This window comes from Leptonychotes weddellii, chromosome 5 (assembly GCF_054177405.1).
Source record: "Leptonychotes weddellii isolate Sample4059 chromosome 5, ASM5417740v2, whole genome shotgun sequence".
NCBI classification, from domain to species: Eukaryota; Metazoa; Chordata; class Mammalia; order Carnivora; family Phocidae; genus Leptonychotes; species Leptonychotes weddellii.
In genome coordinates this window covers 143,623,255-143,644,976 of record NC_138373.1, presented here as the reverse complement: position 1 = coordinate 143,644,976, position 21,722 = coordinate 143,623,255, and the positions used below count along the sequence as shown (strand labels likewise).

The 21,722-nt window shown below is 42.7% G+C and overlaps 2 protein-coding genes and 1 non-coding gene across 3 annotated transcripts in view; 2 read left to right on the top strand and 1 right to left on the bottom strand.

Annotated features, from left to right (window-relative positions):
* LOC102750641 (putative tetratricopeptide repeat protein 41) overlaps window positions 1–4,768 on the top strand; it is a 76,068-nt gene extending 71,300 nt beyond the window's left edge. Inside the window, exons 14-15 of the mRNA XM_081822306.1 lie at window positions 3,855–3,984; window positions 4,076–4,768. Coding sequence (XP_081678432.1) covers window positions 3,855–3,984; window positions 4,076–4,754 — 809 coding nt within the window. The 3' untranslated portion in view covers window positions 4,755–4,768. The remainder of the gene's footprint in view (window positions 1–3,854; window positions 3,985–4,075) is intronic.
* On the bottom strand, window positions 3,645–3,752 carry LOC115943243 (U6 spliceosomal RNA). The gene has a single exon (XR_004077844.2). It is a non-coding gene; the product is annotated as a U6 spliceosomal RNA (small nuclear RNA).
* Window positions 4,769–6,561: 1,793 nt separating the features above from the next.
* Window positions 6,562–21,722, top strand: part of NT5DC3 (5'-nucleotidase domain containing 3) — a 56,181-nt gene continuing 41,020 nt past the window's right edge. Inside the window, exon 1 of the mRNA XM_081822312.1 lies at window positions 6,562–6,784. Within this exon, the coding sequence (XP_081678438.1) occupies window positions 6,577–6,784 (208 nt within the window). The 5' untranslated portion in view covers window positions 6,562–6,576. The remainder of the gene's footprint in view (window positions 6,785–21,722) is intronic.

Genomic DNA, 21,722 nt, shown 5'->3' with positions numbered 1-21,722 from the left:
AGATGGCAGGAGATAGAACTTGGAAGAATGCCAGTATTTAAAGGGTGGGTGGGGTGAAGAGTTGTACCAAAGATGAGGAAGGGCTCTAGAGGTAGGCTGAGAATCAGTAAAGTCATGGAAGCTGAGACAGGAGAGGCCTGACAACTGACCACCAGGTTGAGAGGCCATTGCAACACAGAGGTCACAGGGAACCTTCAGTTTTGGTGGAGTGGTAGGGACAAAAACCCGTGAAGAAGAGAACAATGAATTTGTTCCCTCTACCCAAAGGTGGGGTCTGCACAGGCCCTTGAACTGGAGTGAACTCTTGCAGTACTGAGGTGGACAACAGAGGTTGCTGCTTGCCATCTGCAGCCGGGTCCCTGTGAGCAGACTAGTCAGTGGTCTCAGTGTAGAGGGGTGGAGCGTAGGACCCCTCCACCCCCAAATGCATACCCACCCTCTTTTATTATTTCCTTTTGGGCAGAAATTGAAGGCCCATGGAGACATCTGATTGCAACTTTTTACTTTGAGACAATGATAGCTTTCTCACTCCCTAATATGTTTGTAGACACACATTTATTGAAAGAATGAGCAAACAAGCTTAATTTCTCAAACTGAAGGACTTCTGACAAAGAAACTTTAGACATAGCATACTTACTGAACAAAACAAGACTTTCAACAAAGAACTTCTAGATATTGCATAATCCTCCTTCCTCATTACACATTTGCAGCACGTCTTCTGGGTGGAGAATAGAAACAGTGATTGTCTTCACTTCTCAGCCCATTCACTCCCAACACGGCTGGGGGCGAGGGGGTGGGGGGGTGGGAAGTTCACTGTTGGGCAGGGTCCACAGAGCCATTCAGAGAGACTTCCTGAGGACCTCCACCAACACCTGAGATCTTCCCTGCTACCTGGTGACAGCTATCTGCATTGCAAATGAGAAAGTAAACACAGGCCTGGCATTGCAAAATACCACCTATTAGGTGACAGCACATATTAGAGGAAGCATGAGGAACAGGCTTAAATTTCAGTAGAATAAAGACTAGAAAAGGTTGTACTTTAGAAGAATACTTAAAAGGACTGCGGATTGTCTTCAGATAAAATATCTTGCTTTCTTTTTCCAGAGGAAATAGTAAAGACAACACTTTTTAAAAAATATTAAGCAGTAAAAAACTGTGTGCATGGGGGAGGACTAGGAGAACGTACCACTTAAAATCTGAGAACAGATTTTCAAGGTAGTGGGTGGGACTGTCCCACCTATTCCCACCTCCGATTCACATTCTGTCCACAAGTACAAAATGGAAAAGGTAACTGATGGTTCCTTCCTATGTATATTTTTATGGAAAAATCTAATAGGGAACCAATGCAACAGGGAGAACAGTGTTCTCTTTACCCACTTCTAGAAGTTATGGTGCTTGGATCCCAGCAAACTGGCTTTGAATCCCAGTTCTCCTGTTTTCTGGACATAACCTCTCTGAGTCTCAATTGTCTTACTGGCCAAAAGGGGAAAATAATGTCTGCGTGTAGGGTTATTCTGAGGATATGATGAGGTGAGGTATGCAGAATAACCAATTAATGTTAGATTCCCTTCCCCTCCAGAATGAAGACTTGGAGTGAGAAGAGGTTCAGTGGTTTCTCTCCAATTTAAATGAACCCATCCTGGTCTGTCTTCTTCGCTGGTTTGGGAGGACTGACCAGGCTGGGTAGTGCTGCCCAGCTGGTACTGATCCCAAGGGAGGATGGGGTGGACTGGGGTTGGGCCTGAGGCAAGGATGTCCTTTCTTGGTAGCTACGATGCTTGTTGCCAGAAAGAAAGAATTGGATTGTGTCTGAGGTCAAAGCTATAGATACAGGTCCAGAATGGATCCCGAGGGTAAAGGGGCCTGGGGAGCCAAGATGTGTGGCCAACAGGGAGTCTGAGGATCAGAGGCCTGAAATAGTGTGTGCTGAGGACAGCGGTCTGTGTGACAAGTCAGAGCCTCTTGAAGGGCCTGAGGCAGAATGAACATTCCGTGGGGTTTGGTTATTGGCTTCTGGAGGATCTCTGAGAATGAGTTCTTGCTCAGCTGCCACATGAGACATTCTGGCTTTCTTCTTCTCCACTTTATCTTATCTTGAAAGGCCAGTTAAGGCCAATGCAATGTGGCCGTCCTGAGCAGGGTAATTCACAAGTGCATTCTGCTGTGCTAGATTGGGCTAACTGGGAATATCATAGGGAGTTATGAAAATAATTCAAAAAGAAGCAAAATAGCCACAGATTGCTAAGCAGAGCCAATAGCTACAAGTCCCTATCAGATTTTGAGACCTGGGTTATGACTCATGAAGCAGAGATACAGAGAGAGAACATTTCTGCAAGCAGAAGCCACAGCTGGTCCTCAGAAGGAAAAACATTCCAGTATGAGGGAAGGGGCAGCTTAGTATAGCAGTCGAGGACACGGGCTTGGGGATGAGGCAGACCCTGGATTGTTCTACCGTGAAGTGGAGCAAGTTACTTAACTTCTTTCAGTTTTCTCCTCTTGAAAAGACAATGGATATGCACCATAAATTCTCTGGAAGGACACATGTTTTAGGAGAAAGCTGCACAGATGGGGACCGAGATGGGAGAGACACTTTTTACTTCATATCTTTATACATTTTCATTTTGAACCATGTGGATGTGTGTCCTATTAAAAACCTAAATGAGGAGAAAAAAAAAAAAAGACAAGTGATGATAGTTTATACCTTACAGGATTACACAGGCCTGACAGATGACACTCACATAATTTACGGTTGTTCTTATTATTATTAATACAGGGACGCTGGCTGGGCCATCTGCCAGTGGTTTTCACCCCAATATTCTTGGCAGTCTCTTTGCCACATATCCAGATTGACCCTATATGCAGGGGCATTCCATTATGTTTATAACCAGGGGTATAAATTCAACTCCTTAAAGCAGCCTTGTAAGTGGGTAAAATGAATAAATGAGTACCACTAGTAAATTAGATTGTAAAATATATGTGTATATATTTTTACTTTTAACACATTTTAGAGAATTATATCAAATTACTGACTGTGGCACCTGGCATTGTATAATAAACACCCATAGACACTTCACCTATATTCACCAGTTGTTAACATTTTGACCATGCTTGCACTCTTTCATAAACACACACACACACACACACACATCCATCCATATATTTTTTTTCTGAACTATTTGAACGTTAGTTGCTGATATGACACTTATATCTGTAGATACTTCAGCTTGTGTTTTCCGAGTACAAGGACATTCCCCTTACATGACCGCAATACAACGATCAAACCTAGAAAATTTAACCATCGCATAAGGCTATTTTATCTAAGTGCAATTTATATTCCAATGTCCCCGAGTGTTCTAGTAAATGTTCTTTATAGTTGTTTGTTTTTTAATCCAGAATCCTGTGTAAGATCTTCCATTGTATTTGGTTGTCTTCTTTTTAGCCTAGAACCTTTAAGTAAGCTTGTTTTATCTTTCATGGCATTGACATTTTTGAAGAGTCTAGGTCAGGTTCTGCTCTACCCTCCCCACCTCAGTGTCCTTCAATTTGTATTTGATTGTTTCCTTATAATTAGACTTAGGTTAAATTTTTTTTTGGCAGGAATACTACAATAGATGATGTTCCAATGCCATCTTTTTTTTTTTTTTTTTAATATGGAATGCTTCCTGAATTTGCATGTCATCCTTGTTTAGGGGCCATGCTAAATCTTCTCTGTGTCATTCCAATTTTAATATATATGCTGCCAAAGTGAGCACCCAATGCCATCTTTTATAATTTTTTTCCACCCTTCTCTTTTAAATATGTGAAACTAGGAGTAATTTTTAAAAATTATAATATTTTTATTTTCAAATATCCAGCAGGTCAGTTATTGATAAGTGACTCTGGTCATCACGTCATGACTGAAGCAGTGGGCTATTTGTACAGATCACTTGATTTAAGGGCGACCTACCTGGGATCTTCTCATTCATCAATCCATGGAATCCTGCAGTGAGTTTCTGTTCTGTGTCTCAAAAAGAAACATTCTTCTGGCTATTCACCTTAGATATGTGACCTCTTGACGATTTTTGATCCTTTGCAGGCTTCTGAGGGAAATTGAGTGGATCAGGAGTAGGAGATGTTGGCCTCAAGGCATCAGCCGGCAGTATTCTGAGGGTTCTAGGAATGGCACCTCGTTATGGGAGCACTTGCTTAAATTAAACTACCACAGTGCTCAGAGTTCTAATACAGTGAGCTCTGCAATATGCATGAATGCAGATAAGCTACAGAGAGCTAAAAGCATGGACTTGGAATCTCATACAATTTCAGATAAATCAAAATATGCTTCTGGAAAAGGGAAAAAGGTCTTGAGACCCATTATTTCCGTTTCTATTGAGGAGAAGACCCCACGGAAGACACAAAATAATGTTGAGTTATGGAATGGCCCAGAGAAAGAAGCTTCGTTGAAAAAGCAAGATTATTCCTCTAAGATCTTATCTTTGGGTAAAATGGATGGTGTAGTAAAGCTTTCACGGCACAGGATTTTGTCAGCTAAAGGCAAGAGTGAAAAAGGCCAAATCACCACCATTTACCGGCATCCCTTGGTAATAGGGTCTCTTAGTACAAATAATCCCTGGGAATCCATATCTGAGCTCATATCAGAAAAGTGGTTTTTTCATAGCCCAGATTACAGTTCAATTTCCCAGAAGAGTTTTTTTGAGAGAAGACCTCCGTTTGAAACCAAATTGTTGAAGACCTCAAATGATACTAATAAAGTATAAAAATTACCACGGGCTTTTTCTTGTCTGTAATTTCTTTCTAGCTGTCTTTATTTAGAACTCTTTGATGAGATATTTTCTCTTATAACTTTTAGAGGTGATGATAATCAAAGTCTAGGGTTTCAATTTTTTAGCTCTTTAAAATGTAACAGATTGTAGCTAAAAAGAACAATTTTGAAGTGATTCACATTTGTATGGTAGGTAGAAGAACGTTGCTCTCACAGGGTTCCATATCTAAAAATATGCTGAAGCAGTGTTATTAAAGTTCTAATTGTGTTACAGTTATGTTGCTATAGTTTATTTTGGATTTATGAATTGATTTTCCATGTAAACAAAATTTATAATTGCTATCACCAAAACTTTTTTTTTTTTAAAGATTTTATTTATTTATTTGAGAGAGAGAGAATGAGAGACAGAGAGCATGAGAGGGAGGAGGGTCAGAGGGAGAAGCAGACTCCCTGCCGAGCAGGGAGCCCGATGCGGGACTCGATCCAGGGACTCCAGGACCATGACCTGAGCCGAAGGCAGTTGCTTAACCAACTGAGCCACCCAGGCGCCCCCACCAAAACTTTTTTTAATGAAACATGAATAAGAAAAGATAAATTGGAATAAACCAAAACCATAAAGTAAAAGTTTAATGTCCCAGAGTCCATGGATTTGGTATCTATTTTAAGCATTTCAATTGCCTCTCACCAGTGATTTGTTACCCACTGACTGTTAAGGATTACTTATTGGCTACCTTATCACCCAACTAAATCTTACATACTATGTTAGCAAGCCAAATGGAAGAATGGGCTCAGCTGTCTGACTTCAGGAAAATTATTTCACTTCTCTTAGCCTTTCTTTCATTAGGTATAAAATGGCAGAAACCCCAGCGCCTGCTTTTCAGGATTGCTGAGAGGACTGCATGAGATACTGCACACAGCAAGCCTTTAATGAACCGTAGTTGTTCTCTGTAACGGTCTAACTCAGAGGCCACCTTGTTCCAGGAAGCATCTTCCGAGCCCTCCAGCCAACAACGTAAGCATACGTGAATGCTTGGGTTGTCTTAAATCGTGCCCGATTTCACACACAGCGCTGTGGTCCCCAGGCAGTGTGCCAGCCTTGAGAGTTATTCCCTGTACTCCACCGAACACCCTGCTCATCAGTAACCACAGTAACCAACGGCTTGGGAAGTCCTCTGAGTTCAGGGATTCTCAGCCGGGTTCTGGGTGGGCCGCATCAGTCTTGCCTGCAGCAGCCAAATCTGCTTCAGCCACACAGAAATGTCGCATGGTGGTGGTTACTGTTTGTTCTTGGTGGAACCACAATGCACAGAACAGGTGAAGCCTCGCAGATCTGAGAGAAGACAGGCGCACCAACCCTGTGAGCAGGAGCAGGAGCGGGAGCAGGGTGGCGGTGTCCTGAGGGCCTCCCTCTCGAGCCAGGAATCCCTGGAGGGGCACTGGCCTTTTTAAGCTCTGCAGTAGGTGGGGGCGGAGGAAGAAGATGACCTTCAAACACATCAGCCCACATGTGGGACCTCGGCCCAGTTGCCCCTCATGGGCCGCACTGGAAAGATCCAACCCGGGGATCCAGGGACTTCCCAGACCCGCCCCCGCGCCCGCGCTCAGCCAGGCAGAGCCCCGCCCCCTGCCCGGCAGAACTGGGCCCCGCCTCAGGCCCCGCCCCTACCGGACAGGGCTAGACCCCGCGGCGGCCAAAAGGGGCGGGCCGCGCCGCCGCCACGTGCTCCGACGCAGGGAGCCGCCCGCCAGCCGGCTGAGCGCGGGCAGGGCACTGGTGTCCTGCTCCGGGTGCCGCTCGCAGCAGGGCGGCGGCAAGCATGGCCGCGGCGGCGGCGGCGGCGGCGGCGGCGGCCCATAGGGCCGGGGCGAGGGCGGCGGCGGCCCTGCTGGGCGGCTGCGGGAGTGCGGCCCGGGGGCGACTGCGCGCGGGCCCCTCACGGCCCTTGGGCACAGCACCTGGGACGGCCCCGGACATGAAAGGCTACCTGTGGGAGCGCTACCGGGAGGCGAAGAGGAGCACGGAGGGTGAGTGCGGTGGCGCCCCCAGAACCTCCAGTACCTGGGGGCCGGTCCCAAGCGGTCAGCAGGTGAGCGGGCACCCTCCGATCCGAGCCGGTCCCGCTGCTGACCGCCAGGGCACTCTAATCGTGACCCTCGGTCGCCCTCAATCCCAGCTGCGGCGACATCTCCTCTGCAGTGCGATTCCGGGAAAGGCGGAAAAATGTGCTTCCAGAAACTTTACAACTCTTGCCTTTCTCCTATCGGGAAAGCAGTTTTATAAATTCTTGAGATTTTTAACAGAAATTTGCATCGGAAGCGCTTTGGTCTCCACGGGCATTGCTTGGGAGACAGTCGCCCCCATGCACCGTTAAGTATTGTGAGTAACCAACAGTAATAATAGTAACAGCCGGAGTCCGGCAGGCGGCGAGTTCCTCTGGAGCTGAGCTGCTAGGCAGGTGGCAGTGGCTGGAGTTGATTTTCCTTTTTTTGTTTTGTTTTTGTGGGTTTTTTTTTTTTTTTTTTTTTTGCTATGTTTGAAATAGGAGAGGTCCCAGTTTGAGAGTGTTCTGGGTTATCTACTAACCTAAGTGAGGAGGTGATTCCAGGGAGTAACTCCTTAGTTGCCAGGTGAACATAAAATCAACTTGGTTCTGTTAGTAAGAGAAATGGGCAGAGGCGGAAAGACGGCCGAGTAAATACTAGGGCCAGGCACATCGATTGTCTCCTTGAACTCTTCTCATACCTACGAGGGAATGTGCCACATTCGCATCCTATAGATGGGAAAAGCGAGACTCAAGTTTAAGGAACCTGGCCAAGGTCACACCTTGACCTGGGGTCTGTCTCAGCCCCTAACCCTCTGTCCTATTTCCTGTGCTGCCCTACCTTCCCGTAGCAGCTGACCATTTGGGAGCTGGTGTAAAGGGCCCGTGATAAGTCATTGGTGCTGCTTCTTTCAAGGAAGACTTAGAATTGAAGTATTTGTACTTTGGGAGTGAGGTGGGGTGGAGGTAGCAAGTGGAGATAAGGAGAGTATTTGGTGGGAGAGAACGTTTGGTAGGCTCACATTTTTTTTTTTTTTGGCAGGATCACATTTTTAGTCTTCTGGCAGTTTAATGAAAGAAAGCAAGGGGCTTCTTTTCACCAACTGGGATAATTTTCTGAGGGAACTCAAAGAGACTAGCAATGCAGACTTCTGTGAAATAGGGCTTTTTAGTTTTCCTTTGCTCAGAGTTAAATTTTGCACCGTTTTTTGAAGTGGTTGTGTGGTACGGTGGAAAAGAAGACTGGCTTTTCAGACGCTGGAAATTGCAGATCTTAGATGAAAGAAATATAGATCATCTAGCTCAGCTTTGAGACTTGAAAGGCTTAAAAAAATTTTTTTTTAAAAAGATTTTATTTATTTGAGAGAGAGGGTGTGCGCGCGCGCGCATGGAGTGGAGTAGGGGCAGAGGCAGAGGGAAAAGCAGGCTCTCCACTGAAGAGGGAGCCAGGTGCTGGGCTCGATCCCAGGATCCTGGGATCATGACCCGAGTTGAAGGCAGATGCTCAACTGACTGAGTCACCCAGGCACCCTGCAAGACTTTTTTTAATTGAAATTTTTAATTGAGATAATTGTATATTTACATGCAGTTGTAAAAATTAATACAGGGCGATCTGGGATACCCTTTACCCAGTTTCTCCCAGTGGTAACATTTTGCCAAACAATGATACAGTATCTCAAGCAGTATATTGATACTGATACATTTCACAGATCTTATTCAGGGTACTCTACTTCTACTTTACTTGTGTTTGCCTATTTAGTTTTTTGTCACATGTAGGTTCAAGAATCCAGCTCTGCAGTCAAGATACAGAACAGTTCTTTACAAGGATCTCTCATATTATCTTTATAGCCATACCCACTTCCCTCCCGCTGCTTTCTCTAATCTCTGGGGCATTATCTGTTCTCTATTTCAAAAGTGTTCTGTAGAAGGAATCATGGAGTATGTGACCTTTTGGAATTGGCTTTTTATTTTTTATTTTATCTATTTATTTATTTAAGATTTTATTTATTTGAGAGAGAGTGAGAGAGAGCATGAGAGGGGAGAGGGTCAGAGGGAGAAGCAGACTCCCTGCTGAGCAAGGAGCCCGATGCCAGACGATGTGGGACTGGATCCTGGGGCTCCGGGATCATGACCTGAGCCGAAGGCAGTCGCTTAACCAACTGAGCCACCCAGGTGCCCTGCAATTGGCTTTTTAAACTGAGGATAATTCTCTGGAGAGTTGTCCAGGTGGTTGTGTGTTTTGTATCCATAGTGCATTTTTTTATTGCTGAGTAGTGCTTCATGGGGTGCATGTGTACCACAGTTTAACCATTCTTTTTTTTTTTTAAACTATGGTGAACCACTTAACTATACTTCACTCACTGAAGGATATCTGGGTTGCTCCCAGTTTTTGACTATTACAAATCTGCTGTAAACATTTGTGTATTGGTTTTTGTGTGAACATATGTTTTCATTTCTCTAAATGCCATTGTTTGGTTGAATGGTAATTGTACGTTTAGTTAGTTTTTTTTTTTTTTTAAGATTCTATTTATTCATTTGAGAGAGAGAGAATGAGAGAGAGAGCATGAGAGGGGGGAGGGTCAGAGGGAGAAGCAGGCTACCCCCTGAGCCGGGAGCCCGATGCGGGACTCGATCCAGGGACTCCAGGATCATGACCTGAGCTGAAGGCAGTCGCTTAACCAACTGAGCCACCCAGGCTCCCCTGTATGTTTAGTTTTATAAGAAACTACAGGCAGCATTTTTGCCATTCTTTGTGAAGCTTCAGTTTCATCATCTGTAAAATGGGATGCTGGTAGTACCACATTGTAGGTCTTGGTGAGGAATGAATGAGTCCATCCATGCAAGGTGTGTACAAGGTGAGTGAGACAGTTGAGGTGTTGGGTGAGAAGGATGAGCTTCGGGCTAGAGTTTGGGTTTTGGAGTGTGATAATCACAGTGAAATTTTGGAGTATGACAGCTCAGAGGAGATTTTTGAGACTTAATTACCTCTGTGATCTTAGGTGCAGGTTACTTTCCTCTCTGACCTCAGTCCCCTTCCTCAGTAGTAACCTGGGGATAATGTGGGGATTTTCAGAACGGGTTTGGCACCCAGCAGATGCATAGTAGTTAGTAGCTATTATTATTAATTACTAAATAACTTCCAGTTTTAGACAAATGCTTAGTGAGGGGTGGAGGTGGCTTAGTTAGCTCTGTGGTTTAGGTCCTCTTCAGCTTAGAGGAGTGCTAAACTAGCTGCATGGCCTTGACCATGCCTGATCTCTCTAGCTTCAGTGTCTCTCTGTAGAAAGAGGCGACTGGACTAAATATTGTGTAAGCCTTTTCAAGTGTTACGGGTTTGTGAATCAGGTATTCGGTGTGCCCCATCCTCATCTTCATGCCCCCAGCACATACCCACGAGGTCCTTGTCTCGCCCCTGAGAACACAGGGACTTTCATTTGACTTTTCCTTTTTTACCCTGTCCGGGGCTGCACCATCCCTATCGGCTCTTAGCGGAAGACTGTAAGAGTATATACATGCCCCGCTTGCATGAGTTCATTCACCAAGAATTTATTAAGCACCTAGCTGTGGACTTAAATGCTGTTGATTCACAGACAGGCAGGTCTGAGAGTGAGGAGCCCACAGTGGGTGAGTCCCTGTCTGCACCAAGTGTGGGATCGCTGTCGCATGGATGGGGACACTGGTAACAGGTAAGTGACAGCTAGCTTGGCGGAAATAAACAACAGACCCCAGGGGCTTTGGCACCAGAGCATATAGCTGCTCAGGTATGCAGGGGGTGGAGAGAAACACTTGCTGGGGCTGATGCTTGAGCTGTGTCTGTAGGAATGAGAGGTCAGAAAAAATATTGTTAACCAGACAAAAACATGTAGTTTTATTTTTTTTTTCAACTTACAAGAGGAGAAAAAGAATTGTTTTTTCTCATTTTCTGGTTATTGCTTTCTGGTCCTTGGATCTCTTGCCTAATCCAAACAATCTGCTCAGGTGTCTTCCCTTTGAAGGGTCTCCCAGGATGAAGCCTGCTCAGGGAAGATGATTTTTACTCCTTGTTTTACTCTTTCTCTTCTGCACTTCTTTTTTTCCCTCCATTTTAATTTATTTTTTTAAGTTTTTTTTTTTTTTTTTTTTTAAGAGTGAGAGAGAGCATACATGAGTGGGGTGGTGGGGGTGGGGGGGGCAGAGGGAGAGAGAGAATCCCAAGCAGGCCCAGCATGGAGACTGACGCGAGGCTTGATCTCATGACCCTGAGATCATGACCTGAGCTGAAATCAAGATGGACGCTTAATGCATGAGCCACCCAGGTGCCCCAACTCCATTTATTTTATTTATTTATTTATTTTTATTTATTTATTTGACAGAGAGAGACACAGCGAAAGAGGGAACACAAGCAGGGGGAGTGGGAGAGAGAGAAGCAGACTTCCCGCAGAGCAGGGAGCCCGATGCGGGGCTCGATCCCAGGACCCTGGGATCATGACCTGAGCCAAAGGTAGACGCTTAACGACTGAGCCACCCAGGCGCCCCCAACTCCATTTTTTTTAAAGTGTTTTTTTTTTTTTAATAAACTTTATTTTTAGGTCAATTTTAGATTTAGATTTAGATTTCTCTAAGCCCTATCCCAGTTTCCCCTATAATTAACCTCTCATATGACTATGGCACATTTGTCACAATTAGTGGACCAATATCAATACATTGTCCATATGTATCACTGTTAACTAAAATCCATATTTAATTCAAGTTTCTCTAGTTTTTAACCTAATATCCTTTTCTGCTCCAGGATCCCACCCAGAATAGCATACTACATTTAGCCCTCATGTCTCTTTGGGCTCCTCTTGGCTGTGACAGTTTCTCTGAGTGTCCCTGTTTTTGATTACCTTGACAGTTTTGAGGAGAAATGGTCATGTACTTTGTCAAATGTCCCTCACTTGGAATGTCTTCCTTTTTTTTTTTCAGATTTTTGGAAGTATGATATTTATGCATCCTGTGTCCAACTCAGCTCAAAGGGAAGGGTCTTCATATATTTAGGAAAAGAAATATTGGTTTATAACCTCTAGCAAAAATTTCCTGTAGAACCCATGGTTCTCAACTGGAGTCAGGGGGAGGGGGGGCGTTTGGCAATGTCTGGAGACCTGTTTGATCGTCATACCTGGGGGCCAGGTGTGCTGCTGACCTCTAATGTGTGGAGGTCAGGGATGCTGCTAGTCAATCTGTAATGCACAGAATAGCCTCCTCACAACAAAGAATAATCCAGCCCCGAATGTTAGTAATGCCAAGTTTAAGAAACCTTGTCCTAAAATGGGGAATTCTAAGAAATCATTGTGCGATTATAATTTAAAGGGATGGATATAGTTGTGTATGGTCTGTTATTGCTCATTATGCTGCACCTTGTGCACATCTTTGAACTTAATCCTTGGCCTGCTGTGTGTGCTCATCAGATAGCCTACCCTGTTAGGTACAGAATGGAAGCATTGCTGCTCGTCCAAGGGGGTGGTGCTCCAGCCATGCATTCAGATGCCTAGTTCACCGCCACCCCCCCCCCCCCCCCAGCTTAGACATCATCTCAGACCCTGGTCTGTTTAAAACGTTTGGCTGCTTAGCTGGGGCTGTGAAGTGTATTAACTTGTGGAAAAAATTTTGGGGATTAGTGTGAAGTCTTAGAAACTTTTACAGGGTGTTGAAGAATTTATTCAGAGTTCTCGGTTGAGAGCATTTAATTCTTATTCAAAAATTATGTATTTAGTAAGAACTGTGTGTAGGACAGTGATAGAAGCTTCATTTGTATAGAATAAACATAAAATGCAAACCCTTCCCTTAAGAAACTGCAGTGGGTTAAGGAAATGCCGTAATAATAATGAGGTAATTTTAAGATGAGACCAGTGTTTCTCAGGCTGTGTTCCACCATCTTCTGAGATGTTGAGGAAATGTTGATTTCAGGGAGAAACATGCCACATAATAATTTTCACATTTTCAGGTAGAAAAGAAATTCCTAAAATAGGGAGAGAACCAGAGGACCCCTTAGAAGTTATAGAATCCAGGTCTTTGCTGGGAAGAAGGAATCCCTTTTTCCATGGCTCTTATTAGTGGACATCTGGCATCTGCTTGAGTTTGCCATATGAGCACAAGGCTGCCAATTTTATTTTGGATGGCTTGAGTCACAGAGAGTAATTCTAATTCCTCTCCCATATGATAGCTGTTTAATGGTGATCGTGCATCATCACTGCCCCTCCTCTTTGACTTCATTACTTTGGAAGCTCGCCTTTGCATTCAGTCTGGCTTGTTGATATCCCTTTGAAAGTGAACTGTTTGGAACTGATGACCAGAAGCCGCTTGAAGTCTGACTGGTTCAGAGCGAGGAGCACCACCAGCCCTGCCCTGCTGAGCCTGGGACTTATGTTGGAACACCTAGAATCCAAGGCTGGGTTAATTTGTGTGAAGTTCCCTTTCAGTCAGGTCCTGACATTGTCATTTCCTATATTGACAAGATATAGTTTAGGTGAAGGAGAAAAGAGGGAAAAAAAAGCCTCTCCCCCAATTTTTTTTTTAAAGATTTTATTTATTTATTTGACAGAGAGAGGGAGTGAGAGATAGAGAGAGAACGAGCATGAGAGGGGTGGGCAGAGGGAGAGGGACAAGCAGACTCCCTGCTGAGCAGGGAGCCCCATGCGGGGCTCAATCCCAGGACCCCGAGATCACGACCTGAGCTGAAGGCAGACGCTTAACTGACTGAGCCACCCAGTACTTTCCTCCAGAACTTCTTTGTGTGCCTGTCATACATTATTAGCAGATGCTTAGGAGAAAAAAGGTAGTATTTTCTTTTTCTTTTATTTTTTAAGTTAGATACTGCATGTTTTAGTCAAGTGAGAGAGGCTAGCTGACTAATCAGCTGGGTAGGAGATTTTTGTACTTCTGGGGGTTGGTCCTTAACTTTGGGAAACTCATCTTTTTCAGCTTACTAGGGTTTTGAGGAGCTGTTTTATATTAAGTGTATTTGTAAGATATTGACATATAAACCTGAATAAAATTTTAATTTGTATTTAGAGATGTAACTCTCCAGATGTAACTCTGGTGATCACATTGGGATCATCTGGGATGTTTCCTTTTGTTCTCTTTTGAGCAGGAAAACCTACTTGAGAAACATGATTACTGTCAGTATCAGAATGTTGTTTGCGTATCCATAACAATACATCTGTTACCTGCTGGCATAAATGACACACTTTTTATGAAAGCTGACTATTTTCCAAAATAGAAGAATTTTAGAAGAATGTCATGGTTTCACGTTTTTGTAAATTTCTGCAATGTCTCAGTTAATAGGAGATGGCTGGAGTCTCAGATCTGATTCTGCGTTCAGACCATTGAGTTGTCAGACATCATGTAACATCTGGAAAACTCAACTGTAAATTGGTGAGAGAATAAAAGTGAAAGAGGCAAATAATCTCTCTGTTAAATTCTTATTGCTCCTTTGACAAATTACTGCAAATGTCATGACTTAAAACTACACAGATCAGTTACAGTTTTGGAGGTCACAAGTCTGGAATGGTTCTCACTGGGGTAACATCAGGGTGTTGGCAGGACTGTGTTCATTTCTGGAAGCTCTAGTGGAGAATGTTTTCTTGCCTTTCCCAGTTTCTAGAAGCTTCCTGCATTTTTTGGTTCATGGCCCCTTTCATTTTCAAAGCCAGCAATGTAAAAATGAAGTTGGAGCCTTTTTCACAGCAGATCATGCTGACGCTGAATCTTCTGCCTTCCTTTTCTACATTTAACCCTTGTGCGTAGGGCCCCCCTAGATAAACTAGTTTAGTCTCTGTTTTACAGTCAGCTATTTAAAGTCTGCAACCTTAATTCCCCTCTGCCGTGTAAAGGTAACAGTCACACGTTCTAGAGATTGGGATGTGGATGTCCTAATCCACAGTATTCTGCCTGTCACGTTTAAGCATTATTATAAAAATAGTTTGACCCTCAGAGATCCCATGAAAGAGTCCGAGGGTGTGGTTTCTGGGGTTATGCCAATCTAGGAAAAATATTAGTTGAATGGATGAGAAAAGGAGAGGGGACTGACATTTATGGAACACCTACTGTGTACCAAGTACTCTGCCAGGCATTCGACCTACATTTTATTGTTTGATAACTGTGCCATCTGGACTTATTAACTTTTCAGCCTTTTTCTCATCTGCAAACTGGGTAGCAGTGTTTACCTTAGGGAGTTCTTGTGACCGTTAATCAAGATAACAGGAAGTACCCAGTGGGTGGTATATGGAAGGCATTGATAATTATTCCTTTTCTACATCCTCCATACTTTAATGAAAATTCTTGACAGCTTGCCTAGTATTTTAGATCTTTTGATATGGCTAAATTTTCCAAGAAGTTTCTCCCATGAAACAAATGTGCTTTTCTTTTGAGCAGTTTTGTTTTTGTTTTTGTTTTTAAGTAGGCTCCACACTCAATGTGGGGCTTGAACTCATGACCCTGAGCTAGAGAGTCGCATGCCCTAATGACTGAGCTAGCCAGGCGCCCCTAAGTTTGTTTTTTATTAAATGACTTCAGATTAGTTTGTCATTAAACCATGATTATATGTAATTGTATTTCAGATGGAGTCACATGTGGTTTTATTTTTGGAACTTTAGGAAGCAGGATGGATTTCTACAGAGCAGTCAAAATTACAGATACTATTTACAGAATAATATGATGTGATTTTAACTTTTGGTAGGAGTAGTGTAAATGTCACACGCATTGTTAATTATTCAGATGAGTGATTGTATTTGTCATGGATTGCTTTTCCCTGGAGATGATGCAAAATGTCTAAAGTAAAGGAAAAATGAAAGCTGCTTTTTAGATTTATAGATAGAATAACAGTGACTTTTGAATTGCCACCTCCTCTGGAGAGGACAGCTGTGCTGTTTCTTCTCCACTTGTCATCGTGCCCTTTCTTGCCTCCCCTGATGTCATTCACTGCAGAGCTAGTGCCTTTATTGTTTAATCACTTGCAGTCCCTGCACGGTTCTCTGCGTGGTGCCTGTCACATCGTAGGTGTGCAGGAAGTGCTTACTGAAAAAGTTCCTGAGGAATGAGTAAGGGGGAAAACCAGTTTACCAAAATACTATGTGCCGTGTGATGTCATTTATAGAAAACTCTAGAAAATGCAAACAAATCAGGTCAAAAGTAGAACAGCGGTTGCCTGGGGATGGTCAGGGGTGGAGGGGGGAGGGTGGGTGGAATTCAGAGGGGCGTGAGGAAATGTTTGGGGATGTTAGATGCACTTACTATCTTTATTGGGATGATGGCTTCATAGGTGAATACATATGCCAGACCTCATCAAACTGCATACTTTATGTGTAATTTCTTATACATCCCTGTACCTCAATAAAGCTATCCAGTAAAGACAAAGAAATAAGGGAAGGACTCCGGGTTAGCCTGGCTTGAGGCAGGTCCCTACCACAGGAGTGGGAACAGTGTGGCCCAGGGTAAATCTGGTGTTCTAGCCTGGACCACAACTGCGGCCGGAGGGGGTGGAGCAGGGTCCCAGAAGAACGAGGGATTTGTGTGTTTAGAGGTGGAGAAGGGTCATTTCTTATCTAAGGGTTGGGTTGTGCTGGGCAGGTAAGCCCATAATGTTCACCTTCATAGTGAAAAGGATACTTTGGTCACTTGGTTTTGTCTCTGCATCTGTTGGACTACTGCAGAAGTAAACTGGGGATACTGGAGAAAATATTTTCTGGCTAAAAATAGTTGGATTCAAATCTCAAAGGTCCAATAGTAGCATTCCTTTGAATCATCTATCTCAAGTTACGCTGTTTGCTCCGCTCTTACTTCCCTTATCGTAACTACTTATTAGTAGAAAGGATATCTAGTGGTCACAACCATATCATATCATGTTTGTTGGCACTAAACATAACATTCTAAATATTAACGTGAAATTTGCATTATGGTCAAATTGTTCCCTAACACATTGATTGCGTGAGGACAAATTCACATTTTCAGACAGGTGTCAAAAGAACTGACTGTCTTTGCCCAAGCCTTGCTTGACAGAAGGAAGTTGTAACTGGTGGTTTGCTAAGAGAAAATCATCTAAGGTGATTGTCTTTTCCTTATCATTGTACTTAGCAATTACAATGGAGAAGTTAAATATTTACAATTTGGGTACAGAAACTTGAGCTCACTTGTGGTGGAGACAGTGGAGGACATGTAAGTATGGCTTCAACTTAGACACAAAAAATCCCTATACTTTTTTTTTCATATATTTTCAGTGTCTCTCTGTTCATATATTTTCACTGTCTCTCTGTATATATATATATATATATATACACACACACACACTTTTTTTTTAAAGATTTTATTTATTTATTTGATAGAGAGAGAGCACAAGTAGGCAGAGCGGCAGACGGGCAGGCAGAGGGAGAGGGAGAAGCAGGCTCCTTGCTGAGCAGAGAGCCCGATGCAGGGCTCTATCCCAGGACCCTGGGATCATGACCTGAGCCAAAGGCAGACGCTTAACGACTGAGCCACCCAGGTACCCTATATACACTTTAAAAAAAAAAGATTTATTTATTTATTTTAGAGTGCACACATGAATGGGGGGAAGGGCACAGGGAGAGGGAGAGAGAATCTCAAGCAGACTGCCTACTGAGCTCAGAGCTAGCTGTGGGGCTCAGTCTCACAACCATGAGATCATAACCTGAGCTGAAATCAAGAGCCGGATGTTTAACCAACTGAGCTATGCTTTTAAAAGAAATTTTGAAATCATGTTTTAACATGTGAACTTTTAAAAGAGACTTTGAAGCTATGTTAAAGAAGTATGAAATAATTCATAAAATATTTTGAATATTTATGAATATTCATTAAATGTGTGAATATGATAAAATATAAACTGAAGTTGAGATTGGGTCAAATTAGAGAAAAACAAGTATTTTAAATCTGCTCTAACTTTTCCTGATTTAGGAGCATAGAAATATAGTACCAAGAAATCTGACCTTGAGCTGTTAATTTCATGTTCATCTTCCTTCTTTGTAAATAATAACTACATTAAGTGAGGTTCATGCACCTTCATCTAGGGTCCAGTGTGTAGCAAATGCACATCATTCTCAGCCACTAGGACTCCTGGGTGTGGTCCGTTAAGCCCTGGGAGGATTCACAGAAAGCTTCAGGGTGGTATATGGGGGGAAATGTAGGCTTTCCCTCTGTTTTTTGTAACCTCTAGGGAAAAAGTTGTGTCTTTCTCTTTTTTCTTTCCTCCCCTTCTTTTTCTTCCTCAGGGACTTCAGATGTGAATGTTCTTTTTTTCCTGGGAGAACAGTTTGAAGTCTAGGGCATATACCAAAAAGAAAAATCCTAATTAATTAAAGAAAAATATCATCTTTATGTCTCTGGGATTGTGGTTTGTATTACCCAGAAATTGACCTTCAAGGATTTTCAGGTGCATTTCAGCTTTTCTGTTTGATCATATTCTCATTAATGTGTTTTAGTTTTTGAGTTCGGGTATTTTAGATGTATGCTTGGCTTTCCAAATGGAGCATGTTTTCCCCTAGGTTTTGCTTTATTAATATCACTGTAACGAAATCTTTGTATATATATCTTTATCCACATTTCTGAACATTTCCTTAAATTGATTCCTAGAAAGAGAATTACTAGGTCAAAGTGTATGAATATTTTAAAAAGACTCCTGGTACTTATTGCCAACCTGCTTTCTAGGAAGTTTGAACTGATTTCTCCTAAACAGCAAGGGGTGAGGTTGTCCAGTCAGTACCAGCACCAACTCTATGTTCTCATATTAAAAACAAAAAAAGAATGGAAGCCCCCCCCCACCCCGGGCAAAGAATACATACAAATAACGAAAGCAACATAAACACTACTGTAATCTGATGGGAGAAAAATGGCATCTTTTAATTCTTAGCCAAGTAACACATGCTTCTTATAGAAAACAAAGTGAATGAAATACAGTAAAACTATTTGTAATTCATCTTTCAAAGAGACTGAACTAATTGTTTTAATTCTGTTTATGATTAGAATGGTTGAACATTTACATTTGTTAGCCATTTAATTTGCTCTCTTATGAGATATATCCTTTATATTTATTGGATTTTGGATTCTTTATTTATTTTATTTTTTTAAGATTTTATTTATTTATTTGACAGAGAGAGAGAGACAGCGAGAGAGGGAACACAAGCAGGGGGAGTGGGAGAGGGAGAAGAAGGCTTCCCGCTGAGCAGGGAGCCCGATGCAGGGCTCGATCCCAGGACCCTGAGATCATGACCCAAGCTGAAGGCAGATGCTTAACACTGAGCCACCCAGGCACCCCTGGATTCTTTTTTTTAATATTTAGGATATTAGTCCTTTGCTTTTTACTTTAAACTTCTGCCTAATATAACCTTTCCCCTCAGATTATTGTTTTTGATATTTTTGATACACAGATGTTTATAATTTTTATATTGTAGAGGTGCCTGGGTGGCTTAGTCAGTTGAGCTTCCAACTCTTGATTTTGGCTTAGGTCATGATCTCAGGGTTGTGAGATTGAGCCCCGTGTGGGGCTCTCTGCTGGGCGTGGAGCCTGCTTAAGATTCTCTCTTTCTCCCTCTGCCCCTCCCCACCCCTATCTCTTTAAAAAATTTTTTATATTGTAAATCCGTTGATATTTTTCATTTGTGATTTATTGTTATTGTTTTCACATTTGGAATGATGAGATAAATAGTAATCTGTGTAGTTTTGCCAACTTTTTAATATTTTTAAAAAAATTTAATTCTTTGATTCACATGGTGTTTGTTTTGCAGTATAGTATAAAGGGAAATCTTCCCTGACCTTCTTTTAATATAGCTAACCAGTGTTTATGTAGTTAGACGAAGAGAGACTGAATATTCCATGTGATGGTACTCAACTATAGCATATTCTGGAGAACAGAGAGTAGTAAGTAGATTACCCACCTTGCTGAAAGTAGGGCATATGAAGGAGAATTTAAGATTGGAAAGATGGTTTAAAGTGTAAATGGAGAATGCCTTTAATTCCAGGTTAAAAAATTAAAATTTGTAGGCGGTAAGAATTTTGAGTGGCTGAATGTGCTTGAAATGAACTTTTAGTTACTAGGATCAACTCAAACTGATCTAACTTAAGCAAAGAAAATTTTTTTAGGAAGAAATTTTATTGGCTTGTGGAATTGAAAAATCAAGAGGTAGTATTAGCTTCAAATATAAGTTGATGCAAGTATGTCATTGGGTGGCTTCTCTGTCTCTTGACCTTGCTCTCTTCTATACTGGCCTTTTTAAAGGTTCTTAGAGATGGCCCTTCACATCTCCAGTTTTAAATCCTTTTAGATCCAAGTTGGAAGCAAAGAATGCCTCTTCCATGAAATTCCCTTACAAATCCAGACATTTTCCTGACTGGACTCGTTGGTTCACTTTGGCCGCAGGGAAAGTGTGATGATTATTGGCCAGAGGGGGTCCTCAGCCTTCTCCAAATGAATTAATGTTGGTGAGGGAATTCAGGTGCTCTTGTTGGCCAGGCCTGGGTCATGTGCTCTCCTTCCAGAGTCAGGAATGGAACCTCCCTGAGGCCATACAGTCTGGATGTTGGGGAGCAGTGATTTCCCAAAGCTGTGCAGCAGACTGGAGGAATAGTAGCTGTATTAGTCAGCTTAGGCTAGGTTATGCTGCAGTGACCAGCAACACTGAAGTCTCTGTGGCTTACTGTAGACAACTGTAACCAAATTCGCATTCACACAGAGTCTGCTGGGGCCTCGGGCCTTCCGTGTTGCCATCCATGTTCTTGCCCAGGGTGGCTGTGTTAGGACCAGGCTCTCGTCAGAGTTTTGGCCAGAGTAACAGGGTTGTCTCTCCATTTCTCTGTACTAACTGTATAGTCTTGCTGTCATCATCTGTTAGGTACAAAAGGAATTCACTTTCTAAATTGGTACTCACTCTTGTTTCTGCTTGGGGAAGAAGTATGTAACTGATTAGTCAAGGGCCCTTCTTCCATTTATACTTTAGAGTCTACAGTTTAGACAGACTGTCTTTTTGTGAGTGTTTGGCATTCTTTTTCCTTTTGCCTTGTAATTATTCGTGTTTGTTCTCAGCACTTTTGAAATCCCTTTTAAGCTTCCCCTTTCCTCCTGTTTATTTTGAGTGATGATACATTAAACACCCCAGCTTTTCGGTGGTGATGGTCATGTGATTAATACACCTTGGGCTTTCACCCAGCAGGAGATTCCCGGGCAGCCATTGGAGTTGTGCTGTTAGCGATTTTCCATCATAGCAGTGTTCCTTGAGGATCTCACATACTCTTCTCAGGGTGTGGAAAGGGAGGAGACTATTGCCAACACTATTCCTAAACATAAACTTCTAATTTCAACAGGCTGTTAGAACGTCCAATGAAAAGATCATTTGTGAAAGCAGAGCTGTTGGTCACTCTGTAAGCAATCCTGCTTCCCTTACTTCATCTGGAGGAGGATGCCGTGTGGTCATATTCAGAAAATAGCATCCTCTGCAGGGGCCCATTGATTATGTAAGGCCAGGAGACCTGTGGTGGCAGATGCCAAATGGCTTGGAGCTACCAGCCTCTCCCTTCCCCAGGACTAGTCTGGTGAACTGTCTGCCTTCAAGTTTTTTAAAATGCTACTGTCTTGTCCTCTGAAGTGTCTTATTTGCAAATGAAAAAGAAAGCCAAAGTAATCATCTCATTGATGTTGACAAAAGAGAACTAATGAAATGGAATCGTTGGTGCATCTTAACTGGATTTTCAGCAGGCTCAGCCCTATCTAGGTTGTCTTGGGGGGAGGGGAGAGAACCTGCATGCATTTATGAAGTCATTCATTTATTTATACATTTGCCTTTGTTGGCCTGGATGTGTGTGGGGATGTAAAGACTTAGTTTTAAGTTAGTCTAATACAGCAAGTTACCTGGTGACCGTGAATAGGCTTCAGGGGGCTAGCTCCTTGAAATTGTCTGCAAAAT